Raw genomic sequence first — 20,785 nt, 5'->3', positions numbered from 1 at the left:
TGCACGCATTTTCCACATCATTTTTGTTCTTTGCACATTTTAAAATTTCAAAAGCAAGACTTTACGCTTTTTAAATTTTTTTAATTTTAATTTTTAGTGTTTATTTTTGAGAGAGAGAGAAAGAGAGAGAGAACATGAGCAGGGGAGGGGCAGAGGGAGAGGGAGACAGAATCCGAAGCAGGCTCCCGACATGGGGCTTTAACTCACGAGACATGAGATCATGACCTGGACTGAAGTCACATGCTTAACTGACTGAGCCACCCAGGCGCCCCAACTTTACACTTCTTTTATCAAAAAGATACGGTTTATCCGTGTTCTTTTTGTGTGTTTTTTAAACTCAAACATATATTTTAAAAATAAACTTTTTCTTTCTAAAATATATACGTACTTCCCTTAAATTTTAAATAGATTTAGATTGTGATTTGGTTCTTTGCCTCTGTCAGTGCTAACTCTTTGCAAACCAGGGCTGTAGAGACTGGGGTGTGTGGGAGCCATGGGATCATCAGACTTGATGTTGGTGCTGCCTTTTCTCCTGTGTCAGCTGTTACCCCCATCATGAGTCAGGTGCGAGAGCTTTTGACCTGGGGGCTGAGAACTTGAGTTCAGATCTTGACCCACCCTGTGTAAGCTGGATGGTTTCAGGCACCACACTCAACCTCGCAAAACCTTCGTGATCTCCCTGTGTGGTGATGCTAAATGGGATGATCTGTGGCAACGCTTTCAGAGGTATCTGGTGGAGGGCTGGCACAGGGACACAGTCACAGGTCTTAGCCTTGGTGAGAATTGAACAGGGACCTCACTGGTGTGGAATGCATGCCCAGTTGAGCTTTAGGCTCTCTGATTGGAAGGGAGTCTTTCTGCCTGCCTGTGTGTTTGCCGGCCAGCACCACATGTGGCTCTTCCTACTTTGCGTCCCTTAATTCACAAGCGAACTTTTTCTGAGGTCTTTGCGGCCCTGTGGGCTCCTGCAAGCGATGCCGCCACCCCTTCCCTGTCGAGATTCTTGACGCCGTGAGTGAGCAGTCACACCTGCTTTGCTGTGGTGCCTGTTGGAAACATGTGTGTGCTTTCTTGCTGTGGCTCCTGTCTCCTCCAGTTTATGAGCGGGCACGTCTGGGCTCTGGCCTTTGAACTCCTCTTCAGTGTGGCCCCTTCACTCTGCACTTACTTCTGATGGTGGTGGCCTCAGACCGGCCATAGCAGAGGGAGGAGCGGCAAGGGCAGTTAAAATCCAGGGGCGATGTAGGAAACGCGAGTCGGTTTTCAGAGTGATGTTGGCACTCTTGTGGCTGCACATCCTGCTGCCCATATTCATTTTGCGTGTCCTCTCAGGTTTTTAGAAGAACGGAAAGAAATCACAGAGAAATTCACCGCAGAGCAGGATGCCCTCCTTCGGGAGGCCCAGGAGAAGCATGCCCACGAGCTCCGACTCCTCCGGGAGAGACACCAGCAGCACGTTCTGTCCTTGACGGCGGAACTGGAGGCCAGACACCGGGCTCAGGTGGAGGAGCTGCGGGCCTCCATGGAGAGTGAGCACTGGGCTCTCTTAGAAGCCCGCGTGGCTGAACTGCGGACGAAGCACGCTGCCGCGGTCAGTGCTTTGGAGGCCAGTCACTCGTCACATCTGGATTCCCTGGAGTCACGTCACCGGTCTGAGATGCAGGCCGTGAGGGAGGAGCACAGACGGGCTTTGGAGCAGCTGCGGGCACACCTCGCGGAGCAGCTGCAGGAGAAGGACGCGTCTCACCCTGCGGTGCTGACTCGAGAGCCAGAGGACGAGCTGAACCGTGGCCGGGACCTTCCGCCCGTAGAGGACAGCCTGAGGACGCCCGGGAGCACCAGCTGTTCTGAGGATGGGAAAGCCCTAGCTCCCCACGAGCTTTGGGGAGCGCCACAGGTGAGGCGGGTGTCCGGGCAGGTCCTTCCTGTCATCCAAGTGCATGTCTCCATGAGCGGGTCTCACGGTCTGCTGCCCGTCCTTGGCAAGTTGTGGGGGCTTCCTTATGGTGGGTTAGAATGTGCGCTTTTTTTTTTTTTTTTTTTTTTTTTTTTATATTTATTTTTGGGAGAGTGTAAGCAGCAGAGGAGCATAGAGAGCGGGACAGAGGATCTGAAATGGGCTCTGCACTGACAGTCTGACAGCAGTGAGCCGGATGTGGGGCTTGAGCTCGCAAACTGTGAGATCATGACCTGAGCTGAACTCGAACGCTTAACCAACTGAGCCACGCAGGTGCCCCTAGAATGTGAGATTGTTTCATTTTTTTGTTTTTGTTTTTTAAGATTTATTTTTAAGTAATTTATCCAATGTGGGGCTTGAACTCCCAACCCCAAGTTCAGGAGTTGCATGTTGTACTGACAGAGCCAATCAGTCAGTCTATTTTAAGAGTTTTAATCGCAGAGCTCTTGGTAAAGGCTTTGATCTCTGATCCTCGGGAGATGTGCACGTGCACGCACACATGGAATTCTGTGTGAGGTGTCAGGTTTCAGGGCGCACCTCGAGGTGGTCTCTGACCCTCGTGGTAAGACAGTTCCGAGGGCCTCCTGTTGTGCACACATACACCCTCAGGTTCCCTTTATTGACACTTCATGAAATTACATCTTTCTGTCCTGTCTCAAGAGCAGTGGCTGCTTCTTTTTTTTTTTCTTATTAAATATTTATTTATTTTTGAGACAGGGAGAGACAGCATGAACGGGGGAGGGTCAGAGAGAGAGGGAGACACAGAATCCGAAACAGGCTCCAGGCTCTGAGCTGTCAGCACAGAGCCCGACGCGGGGCTCAAACTCACGGACCGCGAGATCATGACCTGAGCCGAAGTCGGATGCTTAACCGACTGAGCCACCCAGGTGCCCCGAGCAGTGACTGCTTCTTGACAGGTACTTTAAGTTTTAGTGTGGAAGTGAATTTCTGGAAGGGCCAGCACCCCCCTCTCCTCACCTGCAGACCTGTGGCACATGTGTCTCTAGACTAAGCACTCGTCTCTTTGGCCTGAAACCGTCTCGTCACACAGACTGGTATGGGTTTCATCTCACAGTGGACGGGCCTACTCTGTCCCCTGCGCCGTCCAGCAGGGCATGCCAGGCTCCCAGACCTGGATGGGGTCAGCTGCTGCCCCGTGCAGGATGGGATGTGTGCCTTCTTCCGCCCAAGGGTGGTGGCGGCATGATCTCCAGCTGGCGGTAAAATCAAGTAAAAATCACTGTTCTGGTGAGTTAGTGTCTTGTCAAGTATTTAGGAAGTCGGTGTTCCGGACTACAAAGCAGGAAGTCTCCGACTCGCGTAAACACAGGGACCACCTGCTTCACAGGTGCTTTTGTAACAAGGTGTTCCTGTGATGGTTTCATCCTTCGTTCACGGTGACTTAGCTCTAAACATTGGTTTACCCTCTGACTCTGTTCAGCTCTACTTAAGATTGGAAGGGAAAAGGTAACCCTGCTTTTAGTAGGCGTGGTGCCTTCGTTTTACGTTTAGATTCGGCCTGTTCCGTGTCTCCCGAGGTGTGGCCTTGGGGAAAGCCCTGGAGTTCCTGCATCCTCGAGCTCAGGCCTCAGCACAGGTGCAGGGTGGCTCCAGCCACGGCTTCTCCTCAGGAGTGGGTAGAGCCGCCGTGCCCCTCTGGTGTGAACGTGGGGAGCTGTGTGAGGATGGTGGGCGGTGCTGCAGGCCAGTGCTGCCTTCTCCAGCCGCGGGTCCTCCGATGTTGGCTTTGGTTTCCTTCTGTGCAGACGGGTCCTATGGGGAACAGGGCCCATTCCCAGCCTGTGGCTTTACGTTAGATTTTCTTGGTTTAGTTGATTCAGAATAAATGAAGTTTTAAAAGAATATTCCAGAGGGAGAAACGGGTACATTTTACACATGAAACTGTGCTTATATTTAATTTATTGATTGAAACTGCATTTTATTTTTATTTTTATTTTTCAGTAGTAAATTCTTTTTTTAAATTTTCATTTAATTAATTAACTTTTAATGTTTATTTATTTTTGAGAGAGACAGAGACAGAATGCGAGTGGGTTGGGACAGAGAGAGAGGGAGACACAGAATCCGAAGCAGGCTCCAGGCTCCAAGCTGTCAGCACCAGACCCCAACGCGGGGCCCGAACTCACGAGCTGTGAGATCATGACCTGAGCTGAAGTCGGACACAACCGACTGAGCCACCCAGGCGCCTCTAATTTATTTTTTTTAACTTACATCCAAGTTAGTTAGCATCTAGTGCAACGATGATTTCAGGAGTAGATTCCTTAATGCCCCTTACCCATTTCCATCCCCCTTCCCACAAACCCTCCAGCAACCCTCAGTTTGTTCTCCATATTTAAGAGTGTTTTATGTTTTTGTCCCCCTCCCCGTTTTTATATTATTTTTGTTCCCCTTCCCTTATGTTCTTCTGTTTTGTCTCTTAAAGTCCTCATATGAGTGAAGTCATATGATATTTGTCTTTTCCTGAGTGACTAATTTCGTTTAGCATAATACACTCTAGTTCCATCCACGTAGTTACAAATGGCAAGATTTCATTCTTTTTGATTGCCGAGTAACACTTCACTGTACGTATATACATATATATATATGTATATACGTATATAGGTATATATGTGTATATATATATGTATATATACATATATATATATACATACCACATCTTCTTTATCCATTTATTCATTGATGGACATTTGGGCTCTTTCTATACTTTGGCTATTATTGGTAGTGCTGTTATAAACATTGGGGTGCATGTGTCCCTTCAAAACAGCATACCTGTATCCTGTGGATAAATGCCTAGTAGTGCAATTGCTGGGTCGTAAGGTAGTTCTATTTTTAATTTTTTGAGGAACCTCCATACTGTTTTCCAGAGTGGCTGCACCAGCTTGCATTCCCACCAGCAGTGCAAAAGAGTTCCTCTTCCTCTGCATCCTTGCCAACATCTGTTGTTGCCTGAGTTGTTAGCCATTCTGACAGGTGTGAGGTGGTATCTCCTTGTGGTTTTGATTTGCATTTCCCTGATGATGAGTGATGTTGAGCATTTTTTCATGTGTCGCTTGGCCATCTGGATGTCTTTGGAGAAGTGTCTATTCATGTCTTTTGCCCATTTCCTCACTGGATTATTTGTTTTCTGGGTGTTGAGTTTGGTAAGTTCTTTATAGATTTTGGATACTAACCCTTTATCTGATATGTCGTTTGCAAATCTCTTCTCCCATTCTGCCTTTTAGTTTTGCTGATTGTTTCCTTCACTGTGCAGAAGCTTTTTATTTTGATGAGGTCCCAGTAGTTCATTTTTGCTTTTGTTTCCCTTGCCTCTGGAGACATGTTGAGTAAGAAGTTGCTGCAGCAGAGGTCAAAGAGGTTTTGCCTGCTTTCTCCTCGAGGATTTTGATGGCTTCCTGTCTTACATTAAGGTCTTTCATCCATGTTGAGTTTATTTTTGTGTCTGGTGTAAGAAAGTCCAGGTTCATTTTTCTGCATGTCGCTCTCCAGTTTTCCCAGCACCACTTGCTGAAGACACTGTCTTTATTTCATTGGTTATTCTTTTCCTGCTTTGTCAAAGATTAGTTGGCCATACGTTTGTGGGTCCGTTTCTGGGTTCTCTATTCTGTTCCATTGATCTGAGTGTCTGTTCTTGTGCCATGAAACTGCATTTTAAACTATGACAAATTTGACTGTAAGGAGCATGTAGGATGTTTACTACCTTTAAGATGGGAACCATGTGGTGGGTGGAACAAGGTGCACGGGGTGGGTGGCATTGGGGTTGGGGTTTCTGATGGGGGGGCTGTGTGGTGGGCGACCAGAGGCACGTGGCGGGGGGGTCTGTGTGGTAGGTGGATGGAGGCACGTGGCAGGTGCAGTGCTGGGTGGTCACTGTCTCGGAAGTGGGGGCTGGCTGGAACCCTGCAGAGTCAGAGGCGCCTGCTGGAGGAGGATAGGAGCTTGGCTGTGTGGTGGGCGCCAAGGTCTTGCTCCTGGAGCAGTGGCACCAGGCAGCCCCGTGGGAGCTCGGAGACACGCACGCAGCCAAGACTCAGAAGCAGCAGGTGGAGCAGCGGTGCCGCGGGAGGGGGTCTGGCTGCTGAGGGGCTCTCCAGCGCTGGGCCTCCCGGGGCTCCTGCCCTCTCCGAGTCTTCTCATCAGAGCGCTATGGTGGCGGGTGGGTGCTGGACACGCCTGGAGCCTGCACTCAGGGGTCAGCCGGTCCGGGAGAGCGCGTCCGAGTGCTCCCAGTACGGTCCAGTACGGTCCAGCAGCAGTCGCCTGTGTGAGGCCTCCCCTGTAGTCTCTTTTCTGCATATAGGTTCCCTCCCTGTGCATCCCAGGCTACTCAGTGTGACCTGGGGACACGGCTCCGCACAGGTGCCTGCCACACATGTCCTCTGACCCCGTGTCCTGTCGTCCTGTCCGTTGTCTGTTTCTGCAGACGTGCCAGGTGTGCCGTCCTCTGAACTTGTCTTCACACTCTCACCTTTCAGCCAGATCACCTCCACAACAGGCGCTTCCCCACCTGCCCAGTGCGGGACGCCCCCCTTTCCTTCAGGACTTCTAGCCCCGTGCCCTGCAAAGCCCACAGAGGGCTGAGCGTGAGGGGTAGTTGTGCCTGTCCTGTTCTCTTGCTTCCCAGGGCCGGGCGCAGTGGGGCCTGCAGGGAACTTGCCGAGTAGGGGGTCTGACGGCAGCGGGCCAGCCCCCGCTCGTCCCCCAGACGTCTTCAGGTGCCCTTTTTAAGAGGTACCGGTGGCCCTGCCGCACCGTGTTGGTGTGACTTCCGAGGTCAGGGTGAGGAGGAGGGATGTCAGGACCCACCTGGGGTGTGTCTGGGGGACCGTGTGCTTGGAGGGCAGGACCCTGACCTTGTAGGCAGCGGCATAGGCATCTGACAGCTGGACAAAAGAGGCGTTGGAGGTGATTGTACTACCTCAGACAGGAGTTGACAAGGCCCTTGGGAAGCGTAGGGATGGGAGGGCACAGAGGGTGGGCTCAGGGCCCCTCTGAGGGCGGTGCTCCGGGGCAGCGAGGGGTTCCTGATGTCTCCCGGGCTGTGCTGGGGTGAGATTGACTGTGGCGCCTATGAGGGTGGTGGGGAGGCTGTGGCGCCTGGGGGATGACGAGGAGGCGTCTGGGTCTGGACTCTCAGGAGGTGGCGGTGGCTGGGGAGGAAGCGACCTCACGACAGGGAGGTGGAGGACCTCACGTGCATGTCCGCCTGTGTCCACACGGAACACACTTGCTGTGGCAGGTGCTCCCGGGAGTCGGTGTACGCTCTGGATTCGTTTTCAGATTTTTGAAACTTTGTTAGAACATCCACAAGCAGTATGTCAAGTTGTGTCATTGTTCTTTTGAAGAAGCAGTTGGAATTCTCTTCAGCAGGCGAGGCTGCCACGGATAAGACCGTGCAGGCTGGGACACAGCCAGGGTCCTTGTGGCTTGCCGCGGGGCTCACGTCCCCCAGTTCCCTTTGCATGGAGGCAGGCTGGCATCTGTGGACGCTGGCTGTACGCCCTGATGCCCTTCTGCTCCATGTTCTTAGATTTGAAATACTGTGTCTCCCGTGTCTTCTGGTCTTTCTGGGGGAGAGACAGTACGAGTCTACATGCATAGTGCTTCCTAGATAACTGATGTGTTTTGTGAAGTGCTACATCGAGATTTATAGAGATTATAAAGATTTTGTGAGTACTGTTTCTTTGGGGCTTTTCTTTGTTTTTAAAAGGTTTATTTGAGAGAGAGAGCATGTGTGTGAGTGGATTGGGGGAGGGCAGTGAGAAAGACAGAGAGAGAATCCCAAGCAGGCTCCATGCTGTCAGCACAGACAAAAAAAAAGCTGTGGGGCTTTTTAAAAAAGGAGATGCTAATATTACTCTTCTCTAATCGTGAAATAAGGCCCTGGTGTTCCCCTGTGTCCCCTAGATTAATAGTCAGTGCTTTTAGTTGTATGTATACTGATCAGCTGATTTGTGAAATTAGTATTTAAACCATTTCCTCAATGAAAGTTTCCAGAATGAGCATTACAGGAGATTGCAAAAATAAAGGGAAGTGTAAAAATGAGATTTATCCCCATTTGTTTGGTTGAAAAGTCTGGGAATTGGCATTTTTGTTGAGATTTGCTTCATGGACTTTTAAGTTGCCTTGAATCTGGCCACTTGGGGTGGGTTTCCCACATTCGAAAGAATGAGAAGACACAGGAGGAATCCACACACAGAAGCCTGTGCCCTCAGGACGGCTTAGACACAATAAGCCCCCAGCCAGGACCGAGATGCAACTGCTCACCGATTAGTTCACAGGAATGGCCTCCTCGTACCGTCCTCTTCCTCAGATTTCATTAAAAGAGGATGAAGCCTCTTCAGTGTCCCCTCAGCCCCCTCTGTGTCCCCGTAACCCTCTCAGTATCTTTTCTATGCCCCGTTAACCCTCTCAGGGTCCCCTCAGTGTCCCCCCAGCCCCCTTGAGTGCAGCGCTGAGGGGTCATCACAGAGGGGTCGAGTGGCCACCAGGAAGGTGCCTCGCCACAGGGAGGGTGAGCAGTTGTCCTGTCGGCTCCTTCATTGCTCACAGTCATTCTTGGTGACAGAGGGGTGCCGACAGGTTCCACGTGCCCGGCCCCAGGAGAGTCTTGGGAGAAGGACGCTGGAGACAGCCCTCTGCGAGGTGGACACGCCTTCCCATGTTTTGAGAGGCTAGAGTGCCCCGCTGCTGTTTGTAGACCGGGATCCAGGCAGCGCATCTGGGGGTGAGTTAGTGATCCCCAGGTGACTGGTCTTCCCTCTTCGCTCCTGAAGCGCTGCCCTGCGACCTGCTGAGGATGTCTGTTGACAGGATCAGGTACTGACTCACAGCCCTTCCCCCAGAGACTGTCTGATTGCTGATTTGTTCCTCCTGCCCATTTGTTACCTGTTGGTGACGCACAGAGCCACACACTTCCTGAAACCGAGTGTCATTTATGTACCTTGGCTTAGCAGTTTTGTGTTTCTGTATTGACTACTGTCCAAATGCTCCTACGGCATTTTTTTTTTTTTTAATTTATGTCCAAGTTAGTTAGCATATAGTGCAATGATTTCAGTAGAATCCAGTGCTTCATCCCCTACATATAACACCCAGTGCTCATCCAACAAGTGTCCTCCTCAATGCCCCTTGTCCATTTAGCTCACCCCCCCCCCCACCCAATACCCCTCTAGCAACCCTCAGTTTGTTCTTTTGTTCTTTGTATTTAAGAGTCTCTTACGTTTGGCTCCCTCCCTGTTTTTACATTATTTTTGCTTCCCTTCCCTTATGTTCATCTGTTTTGTATCTTAAATTCCACATATGATGAGTGAAGTCATATGTATGGTATTTGTCCTTCTCTGACTAATTTCACTTAGCATAATACCCTCTCGTTCCATCCACGTTGTTGCAAATGGCAAGATTTCATTCTTTTTGATTGCTGAGTAATCTTCCTCTGTGTGTGTGTGTGTGCGTGTGTGTGTGTGTGTGTGTGTGTGTGTGTGTGTGTGTACCACATCTTCTTCTTTACCCATCGATCAGTCGATGGACATTTGGGCTTTTTCCATACTTTGGCTATTGTCAATGGTGCTGCTATAAACATTGGGGTGCATGTGCCCCTTCAAAATACCACTCCTATATCCTTTGGATAAATACCTAGTAATACAGTAGCTAGGTCGTAGGGTAGTTCTATCTTTAATTTTTTGAGGAACCTCCGTACTGTTTTCCAGAGTGGCTGCACCAGTTTACATTCCTACCAGCAGTGCTAAAGGGTTCCCCTTTCTCCACATCCTCGCCAACATCTGTTGTTGCCTGAGTTGTTCATTTTAGCCATTCTGACTGGTGTGAGGTGGTATCTCATTGTGGTTTTGATTTGTATTTCCCTGATGATGGGTGATGTGGAGCATTTTTTCATGTGTCTGTTAGCCATCTGGATGTCTTCTTTGGAAAGTGTCTATTCATGTCTTTTGCCCATTTCTTCACTGGACCATTTGTTTTTTGGGTGTTGAGTTTAATAAGTTCTTTATAGATTTTTGGATACTAATCGTTTATCTGATATGTCATTTGCAAATATCCTCTCCCATTCTGTTGGGTGCCTTTTAGTTTTGCTGATTGAGTTTCCTTAGTTGTGCAGATGCTTTTTATTTTGATGAGGTCCCAGAAGTTCATTTTTTCTTTTATTTCCCTTGCCTCACAGAACATGTTGAGTAAGAAGTTGCTGTGGCCAAAGTCAAAGAGGTTGTTGCCTTTTTTCTCCTCTAGGATTTTGATGGCTTCGTGTCTTACATTTTAGGTCTTTCATGCAATTTGCGTTTATTTTTGTGTATGATGTAAGAAAGTGGTCCAGGTTCATTCTTCTGCATGTCGCTGTCCAGTTTTTCCAACATCATTTGCTTGAAGAGACTGTCTTTATTCCATTGGATACTCTTTCCTACTTTGTCAAAGATTACCTGGCCATATGTTTGTGTGTCCATTTCTGTTTTCTCTCTTATGTTCCATCGATCAGTGTCTGTTTCTGTGTCAGTACCATATTGTCTTAATGATTACAGCTTCGTAATACATCTGGAAGTCTGGAATTGTGATGCCTCCAGCTTTGTTTTTCTTTTTCAGGATTGCTTTGGCTATTTGAGGACTTTTCTGTTTCCATACAAATTTTAGGATTGTTTGTTCTAGCTCTGTGAAGAATGCTGGTGTTATTTTGATAGGGATTGCATCATTGCATTGAACATGTAGATTGCTTTGGGTAGTACTGACAATTTAACAATATTTGTTCTTCCAATCCATGAGCATGGAATGCTTTTCCGTTTTTTGGTGTCTTCTTCAGTTTCTTTCATGAGCTTTCTATAGCTTTCAATGTATAGATTTTTCACCTCTTTGGCTAGGCTTATTCCTGGGTATTTTATGGGTTTTGGTAGAATCGTAAATGGGATTGATTCCTTGATTTCTCTTTCTGCTGCTTCATTATTGGTGTATAGAAATGCAACCAATTATTGTGCATTGATTTTATATCCTGCAACTTGCCTGAATTCATGGATCAGTTCTAGCATTTTTTTTGGTAGAAACTTTTGGGTTTTCTAGATAGAATATCATGTCGTCTGTGAAGACTGAAATCTTGACTTCCTCCTTGCCAATTTGGATGCCTTTTATTTCTTTGTGTTGTCTGATTGCTGAGGCTAGGACTGCCAGCACTATGTTGAATAAGCTCCTGCAGCATTTTGGAAGTGTTTTTCTAGTTGTGGTACCAGAAAGTCATTGTTCAAGTAAGTTATCTCTTTGCTGCTAAGAAGGTGAACATTAGATAATTTTTTAAGTGACCTTTTTTGTCTAGCTGGTTTCACAGAAAGCACTTAGATTTCTGGGAGGTGGGAGGCTGTTTGCAGCCTTATTTTAACTTTTATTGGAGAAAATTTCAACATATACAGAAGTAGAATAGTTCATTGAACCCCTGTATCTGGCTGCCCAGTGGGGTACGTGCCAGTCTTAGTGTGGCAGTGCTCCCTACCCCCAATTCTTTTGAAACAAATCCCAGGTATCGTGTGTTTTCATCTGTAAATACTTCATCATCTGTTTCTGCCATGTAATGTTTTTCTCCTCCCAAAAGAACTTAACCATAATCCATTCTAACTTAGAAAATTAAAAATGATTCATTAATATCCATATATCCAGCCCAGGTTCTAGTCTCTTCCTGTGGTTGTTCAAATCAGGATCCACACGGGGCTTCGTTTGCACGGGATCTGTTTTTATTGCTTCCTGTGATGTTAGTCTCCCCCCATTCCTGTAAGCATGTCAGCATCTCTACACACATGATCAGATTCAGGTTCATGTCTTGGTGTGGGGGAGACTTGTGGCTGGTAGCATGTTCCTCCTGTGGCCTTCCCTCAGGATTCACCCCACAAGCAGATGCACATAAAGCCTTGCTGGACATTTCCTGGGATGCCAGGGTCATTGTGCCCAAATTAGCAGGGACACACTGTTCTTCCTTTGTCAGGCGTTAGTTAATCTGGGCCACAAATATCTTTGCACCTGTTTGAAAAGCAGGCTCACTTACCAGAAGAGTTATTTCACATGGGCTTGTGAGCTAATTGACTTACTTCACTTGGAGTGAAGTGAATCACTTGGAGTGGTTACTTCACTTTGGAGTTGGCTTGTGAGAAAAGTTCTCTGGAAACGTAAGCTTGTTTCCCTTTTCTTAGAGATGTACATCCCGTAAAGAAATCTCCCTTGTGTTCGTATCACTAAGCAGAGTTCTGGAATGCAGACGTAAACTGTAGTATGGCCAGTATCAATTGCTCAAGCCAATTTCTTTCTTTCTTTCTTTCTTTCTTTCTTTCTTTCTTTCTTTCTTTCTTTCCATTAAAAAAATATTCATATAATAATTTTTGAAAATAGTACGAGGTCAGGTTAGGTATAGTTTGAATGTCTTTAATTCATTATCAGTTGAATTTATTTTTATTAACTGTATTGGTATTCTTTGTGCAGTATTACTTATTTTTTTCCTTCTCCAGGTATACCTATTTTCTTCTCTTAATGATTAAAATATAGATATATGTATGTATACATATGATATTTTCCCTAGAATTCTCTAGGTTTTTAGAAAAATTTGAGAATAAACTTTTAAAAACATCATTTTCTTATATTGACCTTACTATTTAGAATATGGAAAATTAAATGGAGCTTTACTCAAGGCTGGAAATAGAAGTAATTATCTGTAAGGAGGTCTTATGGATGGGGGGGTAGGGGTTGTGTGAATCAAGGGAGACCTGACATTGAGCCTCTCCAGTCAGGTCAAGGAAGTGGCCTGAGGATCATACTGCCAGACATGCACAGCCATCCCAGAGGTACTGGGCCTTTGAGGTCCAATGGCAGCCTGCTGTCCTGCAGCCTTTCCTGAGAGCACACCCTCGAAATTGCCTTACCTGACTCCCGAGTGTCTCTTTCCTGGTGGCCCTCCTGCTGCATGATGCTCTCATGTTTTGCCTTTGCCTCTGTTAGGGTGCATTTTGCAAGTTCCCACTCCAGGCCTGGGTGTGCACTGGGCAGGACAGGCATGAAGTGGCCCTACTGCCCCTTGCAGGTGGAAAGTTAAGAGCTATTTCCTCCCGCCCGCAGTGCACGCTGCAGGTGCTGAGAGGGAAGCACCCTAATGCTGTGCCAGGGCCCTAGGGCCCAAAGAACTGATCTGTCATTCCCTTTCCAGCTTGATTGTTAATCAGGGTTTATCACGTGTTTGGGGGATTTTCTTTTTCTTGAGTGTTGATGTTTTATTTTTCCCAGTGTCCTTCACAATGGGTACAAGTATTTCCTTAGGTCTGTTTTTTGGGGAAAAGGGCGTATGGCTTCTGTCCCTTGGCCTTGGCCCTGCTGGTCTGTGGTGCCTGTTGGCATTCAGGGTTTTTCCCTGTATTCGCCAACACTTTGTGGTTGACGCTCGGGGAATTAGCATTCCTGGTGAAACCCAGTTACTCTCAGGGTTGCAACTAGCCTCCTTTCTGCTGGGAGTGGTCTGGGTCAACCCTGACCTTCCCTAGAAGGAGAAGTGTGGTAGACACGTGGTAATTAAAGTACTTTGGAAACTTTGCAAAGTGTGATAACTTGGAAATTACCTTTAATCCTTCCTTTTTAAAGGTTTTGGAGTTAAATTTATTTCAGGAGAGAAAGTTTATAAAAATGATATGTTAATTCAGAAATGGTCTCTATAACTTGAAAGTATAATTTTAGTGTTGTACCACGCATGCCCCGTTTTCGTCACTATCATAATTAAGGTGAGAATCCAGTCCTACAGCGTGGTTTGAAGTTTTCTATAAGCTGTAGCGTGACTCCCATGTGTCATCACATTGAACATACGCAGAATGGTAGTGATCTCCAGTATTGACAAGTATCTGTGCACGAAGAGCTCGGTGCTAACTCTTTTCCTCCTCGTTCAAGCAGAGCACCCTGATTCCTGCGGAGGTTGAGGCCCAGGGCCCAGCTCTTCGGGCCGAGCTGCACGAAGAGGAGGTGAAGCGGCAGTTGTCAAAGAGCCGGTCGGAAGTGGTACTGGAGCAGCAGATCCCACAGCTGAAGGTATGGGGCTAAGGATGATTTGTGTTATTGCTGTTCTTCCCCATCTACAGAGTAAATAAAATGTTATTCTAAATTAATGGTGATATGCGAAGTTAAAACATAAAATGTTTTCATTGTCTTAGAAACAGATTTTTGTAGGCAATTTTTTTCACTCATTTTTCTATTATTATTTTTTAAATATGTTGGCTAACATACGGTGTATATAGTGCGCTCTTGGTATTGGGGGTAGATTCTTGTCATTCACCGCTTACATACAACCCAGTGCTCATCGAGCCAGTGCCCTCCACAGTGTCCATCACCCATTTTCCCCTCTCCCTGTCCCCCCATCAACCCTCAGTTTGTTCTCTGTCCTCAAGAGTCTCTTATGGTTTGCCTCCCTCTCTGTTTGAAGCTATTTTTCCCCTTCCCTTCCCCCAGGGTCTTCTGTTAAGTTTCTCAACTCCCACATATGAGTGAAAACATGGTATTTGTCTTTCTTTGCCTGACTTATTTCATTTAGCATAATACCGTCCAGTTCCATCCACATTGTTACAAATGGCAGGATTTCATTCTTCTTCATTGCCAAGTAGTATTCCATTGTATATATAATCTTCTTTATCCATTCATCAGTTGATGGACATTTGGGCTCTTTCTATAGTTTGGATATTGTTGATAGTGCTGCTATAAACATTGGGGTGCATGTGCCCCTTCAAATCAGCACTCCTGTATCCTTTGGATATATTCCTACTAGTGCTATTGCTGGGTCATAGAGTAGTTGTATTTTTAATTTTTTGAGGAACCTCCACACTGTTTTCCAGAGTGGCTGCACCAGTTTGCATTCCCACCAGCAGTGTAAGAGGGTTCCCGTTTTTCCATCCTTTTTCTATTTAATTTGGGTGGTTAGCATACCTTTCCCGCTAAGAATTGCCATCAAATATTTTAAATTTGAGAACGTTTGAGTCTTACTGCCTTGCCTCAGTGACTCAGCAGTAGCCACATCAAGGCTTTTCTTGCTTTAAGGAGACTGTTCTCATGGAAGAATGTGCAGGATGTCTCAACACTCAGCACCTTCTCTTACGACGACTTATTTTTTATTTTTTTTTATTTTTTTATTTTTTATTTATTTTTTTTTTAATTTTTTTTTTTAACGTTTATTTCTTTTTGGGACAGAGAGAGACAGAGCATGAACGGGGGAGGGGCAGAGAGAGAGGGAGACACAGAATCGGAAACAGGCTCCAGGCTCTGAGCCATCAGCCCAGAGCCTGAGGCGGGGCTCGAACTCACGGACCGCGAGATCGTGACCTGGCTGAAGTCGGACGCTTAACCGACTGCGCCACCCAGGCGCCCCTTATTTTTTATTTTTTATATGTGTGTATATTTTTTTTATTTTAGAGGGAGAGAGAGAGAGAGGGAGCATGAGTGGGGGAGAGAAACAGAGGGAGAGAGAACCTGAAGCAGGGCTCTGATGCAGGGCTCAGTCCCACGACTGTAAGATTATGACCTGAGCCAAAATCAAAACTCAAACGCTCAACTAACTGAGCCACCCAGGAGCCCCAATATGATTTGTTTTAATGTTTATTTTTAAAAGAGAGAGGGAGACCGAGCATACGCGGGGGAGGGGCAGAGAAGGGGGGAGACACAGAATCTGAAGCAGGCTCCGGGCTCTGAGCTTGTCAGCACAGAGCTGACTGAGCCACCTAGGCACCCCAAGATGATTTTTAATGTAGCTTTACTTTGTTGTTTCTTTTAACAACAGCTTTATTTTATATACCGTAAAAATTACTCTTTTAAGTATATACGTTTTAGTGATTTTTAGTGTATTCACCAAGTTGTGCAACTATTGTTGCTATCTACTTCCAGAACATTTGCATCACCTCAAAAAGACACCCCCCCTCCCCCCTTCCCCCCCCCCCCCCCCCCCCGCTCCCCCCAGCCTTAGCTGCCTCTCCCCTCCTCCAGCCCCTGGTAACCACTGAACTTCCTGTTTCTGGACATTTTATAGAAATGGAATCATACAGTCTGTGCCCTTTTGTGTTTGGTTGCTTTCACTTAGCACGGTGTTCTCTAGGTTTAGAGATGTAGCAGGTATTATTACTTGCTGTTTGCTCCTTGTTTATCTTGTATCTCTCTTGTTTTTCTGATTTTATGTTACTGCCTTCTTTTCATTTTAATTTCCTTGATGTTTATTTTCTATATATTTTGGGTTATTTTCTTAGGTGCCTGCCCTGGGAATTACAGTAATAAACACCTTATAACAGCATAGTTCAGATTAATACCATCTTGATTTTTATAGTTTACAAATCTCTTCTCCTGTGTAGCTTCATCCCCTTCTCTGTCCTATGTGCTAATATTGTCATGCAAAGTACACTTCCATACAATTTATGCTCACTGATTTATTCAGTTTCTTATAAATCAGATAGGAGAAAAAAGAATTATAAAAACTGTGTTTACTTTGTCTTTCAGTTTACTTGTGAACCTTTACCAGTGTTCTTTATTTCTTCATGTGGATTCGAATGAACGTCTGGTGTCCCTTCACTCTAGCCTGAAGGACACCCTTTTGTATTTCCTCAGGGCAGGCCTGTTAGGATGACTTCTCTTAGTTTGTATTTATCCGTGAATGTTTTAATTTCTCCCTCATTTTGGAAAGATCATTTCCTGGATATGGAATTCTTGGTTAAGTCTTTCTTTTGTCACTTTGACTATATTATCTTATTGCCTTTTGGCCTCTGGAGGATGGTTTCTCTCCTGCTGCTTTCAAGGATCTTTTTTTTAGTCTTTCACAGTTTAATTGGGATGGGCCTTGGTGTGGATCTCTTTGAGTTTATCCTACCTGGGGTAATTGTGCTTTTTGTGTTTGTAGATTAATGTTTTTTCATCAGAGTTTTGAAGTTTTGGGCCTTATATCTTCAAGTAGTCTTTCTACTCTGTTCCCTTTCTCCTTTCCTCTGCAACTCCCGTTACGTATATGTTGGTCTTTGAGGGTGTCCCAGCATGTCTGTGAACCTCTACTTATTTTTCTTAAAAAAAAATTTTTTTTTAATATTTATTTTTGAGAGAGAGAGAGAGCAAGTAGGGAATGGGCAGAGAGAGAGGGAGACACAGAATCTGAAGCAGGTTCCAGGCTCTGAGTTGTCAGCACAGAGCCCGATGCGGGGCTCAAACTCACAAACCGTGAGATCATGACCTGAACCGAAGTCAGATACTCAACCAACTGAGCCACCTAGGTGCCCCTCTACTTATTTTTCTTCTTCTTCTTCTTCTTTTTTTTTTTTTCTTTTTGGTTCCCAGACTAAATAATTTGAACTGTCTTCATATTTGCTGATTCTTCTGCCCATTCAAATCTACTGGTGAGCCCCTCTAGTGAATTTGAAGGGCTCTGGTTGGGGCATGCTTTGAGTGCTGTGGCGGGCAGTTTACTCTGCCTTAGCTTTCGTTTTGTGTTTGGGCAAGGTCAACAAGGAGTGAGCTCTTAGAGCTCTCTCGGGTTTCTCTGGACAGGTACACAGCCCTGTACTTGCTCCTGCCTTCTAAATTCCTAGGAATATGTTGGACTTTTTCAAAGCTCCCTCCTGACATCTCATACTCTTCAGACATCTCATTTCCTCTTAAAAGTGTTTCCTTTCAAGTTGTTTTGTCTACCTCTTACTGGCTCAGACTGTTACCAGTTTATCGGTTTCAGGTTATTGTGATGTTAAACAGTTGCTGCTACTTGATTTTGACTAATGGCTTGGGGATAGCATTGTTGACAGACAGCTCTGTGAGATCATCTCTGAGAGTAGAGCCTTTCATTTTCATTTTTATTTATTTATTTTTTTAATGTTTATTTAGTTTTGAGAAAGAGAGAGCGCACACGCGCGTGCAAGCTGGGAAGGGGCAGAGAGAGGAGTTCAAACGATCTGAAGAAGCAGGTTCTGTGCTGACAGCAGCGACCCTGATGCCAGGCTCAAACTCACAAACCACGAGATCACGACCTGAGCTGAATGAAGTCAAACACTCAACTGACTGAGCCACCCTGGTGCTCCAAGAATGGAGCTTTTTAGTAAGCTGCAAGACAGGTTAATTAGTGACAGTTGGCGAGGTGGTGCTTTTGGAGATCCAAACATGTGTTTGTTCCCCCCAACTCTTAGGACTGTTGGGCTGTTTTCAGGGCTATGCCTGAGGTAGGAGTGTTGGGGTTAGGGCAGGTTTAAATACCTCTCAGCGCTTGTTGTTTTGATGGAAACTCAGACTTTGTTTTCAGTGAACACTCTTTGGATTGTTACAAGTCTTTCTTAATTTCCAGAACTCTGAAAAGTCGATTTTGACAGGTTTTGCCTGTGTTCCCTGTGCTTTTATGGAGGAACACATTTTTTGGAGGTCCTTATTCTATTATTCTGGAAGTGCTACCTCTGTAGTTTTTTTTTTTAAAGCTTATTTAATTAATATACTTTAATTTTTTTTTAATGTTTTTATTTATTTTTGAAGGAGAGAGAGACAGAGGATGGAGGAGGAGTGGAGAGAGAGGGAGACACAGAATTCAAAGCAGGCTCCAGGCTCTAAGCTGTCAGCACAGAGCCCGATGCTGGGCTCGAACTCACAAACTGCGAGATCATGACCTGAGCTGAAGTCGGACGCTTAACCGACTGAGTCACCCAGGCGCCCCTTTAATTAATGTACTTTAATTCATTAGGTGAACTTTATTAAAAACAATTTTTATTTTTAGGAAGAAATAGGGTTTATCTTTGAAAACCAAAGGAACTTAGGTTTCTAAATACCTTGGAGTTTGATGGTCATGATACCCTGGTGATGGGTAATTTCTTAATGTGGCCATTTGGGAAAGGTAGCAAGCTGTCTTTTTCATGTTCTGTATGAGAAGCACATTTGAGTGCATGTTCGCTGTGAGTGGTGGCTTTGTTCCTTCTGATCACTGCTCTTGGCATAATATGGACTCAATAAACATTTGTTGAATGAACTATATTTTAGCAAACATAGAAGTGGAACTGGCATAATTTTAGAGTTTAATGGCATTTTTGTTGTTAATGATGTACTTTTTGTACAGGGTGAATTCGAAAGTGAAAAGGAAGTTGCTTTACATGAACAAGAGAAGATACATAGACTTGAGAGCGAGCAAGTGCAGTCTCTGTACCAAAAAGAGAAAGAGTCTTTGTTTCTGCAGCTTCAGGAGAAGAATAACCAAATTCTGCAGGTATGTAAAATGTGTCTTTTCTTTGTTATTGTGTGTGTGTGTGTGTGGGTAAAATATAACATAACGTGTATATATATATGTTATATATATATATAAATTATATATATGTATAATATACATATATATAATATACATATATATAATTTATATATATATAATTATATATATTATATATAATATATATAATATACATATATAATATACGTATATAATACATATATAATATATATTATATATTATATATTATATATAATACATATAATTAATATATTATATATTATATATAATACATATATATAATATACATATATATAATTTATATATATATAAAATATAACATAACATAAAGTTTCCCATTTTAATCATTTTTAAGTGTCCAATTCAGTGGCATTAACGATGTTCACCGTGTTGTGCAACTTTCACCACTATCCATTTCTAGAACTGTTCATCAACCCAAGAAGAAACTCTGTGCCCAATAAACACTACCTCCCCATTTCCCCTCCCTCCAGTCCCTGGCACCCACCCTTCTACTTTCTGCCTGTATGAATTTGACCACTTTTGGGACCTCATATAAGTGAGATCATACAATTTTACCCTCTTGTGTCTGGTTCATTTCACTTAGCATAATGTCTGTGGAGTCCATCCAAGTTGCAGCATGTGTCAGTTTCATGGTTTTTTATGGCTAATAATGTTCCATGATATATAGATACCACATTTTGTGTATCTCTTCACAGATTTATCTGTTGATGGACTTTTTTTTTTTTAATGTTTATTTTTGAGAGACCGAGCGTGAGTGGGGGAGGGGCAGAGAGAGAGGGAGACACAGAATCGAAGCAGGCTCTAGGCTCTGAGCTGTCAGCGCAGAGCCTGACTTGGGGCTTGAACCCACTAACTGTGAGATCACAACCTGAGCCGATGTCGGCTGCTTAACTGACTGAGCCATCCAGGCGCCCTTATCTGTGGATGGACTTCTTGATGGTTGTTTCTGCCTTTTGGCTGTTAGGAATACTTTCACAGTGAACATTGGTGTACAAGTATCTTTTAGTCCCTGCTTAACATTTTGGGGTTTATGTGTCTAGTAACAGGATTGCCGGGTCATGCATAAATCTGTATCTAAGTTCTTGAGGAACTGCTAGACTGCTTTCCACAGCAGCTGCGCCACCTTACATTTCTTTCAGCAGCGTACAGGATTCTAATTTCTTCACATCCTCGCCAATACTTATTTCCCATCTCTTTTTTCTTCTTATAATTGCCATCATAATGAATAATGAGGTGGTATTTCACTGAGGTTTTGGTTTGCATTTCCCTGATGATTAGTGATGTTGAGCACCTTTTTACGAGCTTATTGGCCATTTGTATGTCTTTGAAGAAATGTCCATTCAAGGTCTTTGACATTTTGAATTGGATTTACTTTGTTGTTGTTGAGTTCGTTTTTTTTTTTTTTTTAATATATAAGAATAAATGTGTATACAGGGCACCTGGGTGGCTCAGTCGGTTAAGCATCTGACTTCGGCTCAGGTCATGATCTCATAGTTCGTGGGTTCTAGCCCCACGTCAGGCTCTGTGCTGACAGCTCAGAGCCTGGAGCCTGTTTTGGATTCTGTGTCTCC

The 20,785-nt window shown here is 44.9% G+C and overlaps 1 protein-coding gene across 8 annotated transcripts in view; it reads left to right on the top strand.

The window, feature by feature from the left end:
• PCNT (pericentrin) overlaps positions 1 to 20,785 on the top strand; it is a 133,157-nt gene that overhangs the window by 48,800 nt on the left and 63,572 nt on the right. For 7 of the 8 annotated variants that reach the window (XM_027041348.2, XM_027041350.2, XM_027041349.2 and 4 more), the window contains 3 exons: positions 1,333 to 1,897; positions 13,874 to 14,011; positions 19,029 to 19,175. In XM_027041348.2, coding sequence (XP_026897149.2) covers positions 1,333 to 1,897; positions 13,874 to 14,011; positions 19,029 to 19,175 — 850 coding nt within the window. The remainder of the gene's footprint in view (positions 1 to 1,332; positions 1,898 to 13,873; positions 14,012 to 19,028; positions 19,176 to 20,785) is intronic. The other variant, XM_027041346.2, reaches the window with a different exon arrangement.

Source organism: Acinonyx jubatus, chromosome C2, assembly GCF_027475565.1.
Source record: "Acinonyx jubatus isolate Ajub_Pintada_27869175 chromosome C2, VMU_Ajub_asm_v1.0, whole genome shotgun sequence".
Taxonomy (NCBI): Eukaryota; Metazoa; Chordata; class Mammalia; order Carnivora; family Felidae; genus Acinonyx; species Acinonyx jubatus.
Note: the sequence above shows the minus strand (reverse complement) of the source record. Positions and strands in the feature narration are given on the sequence as shown.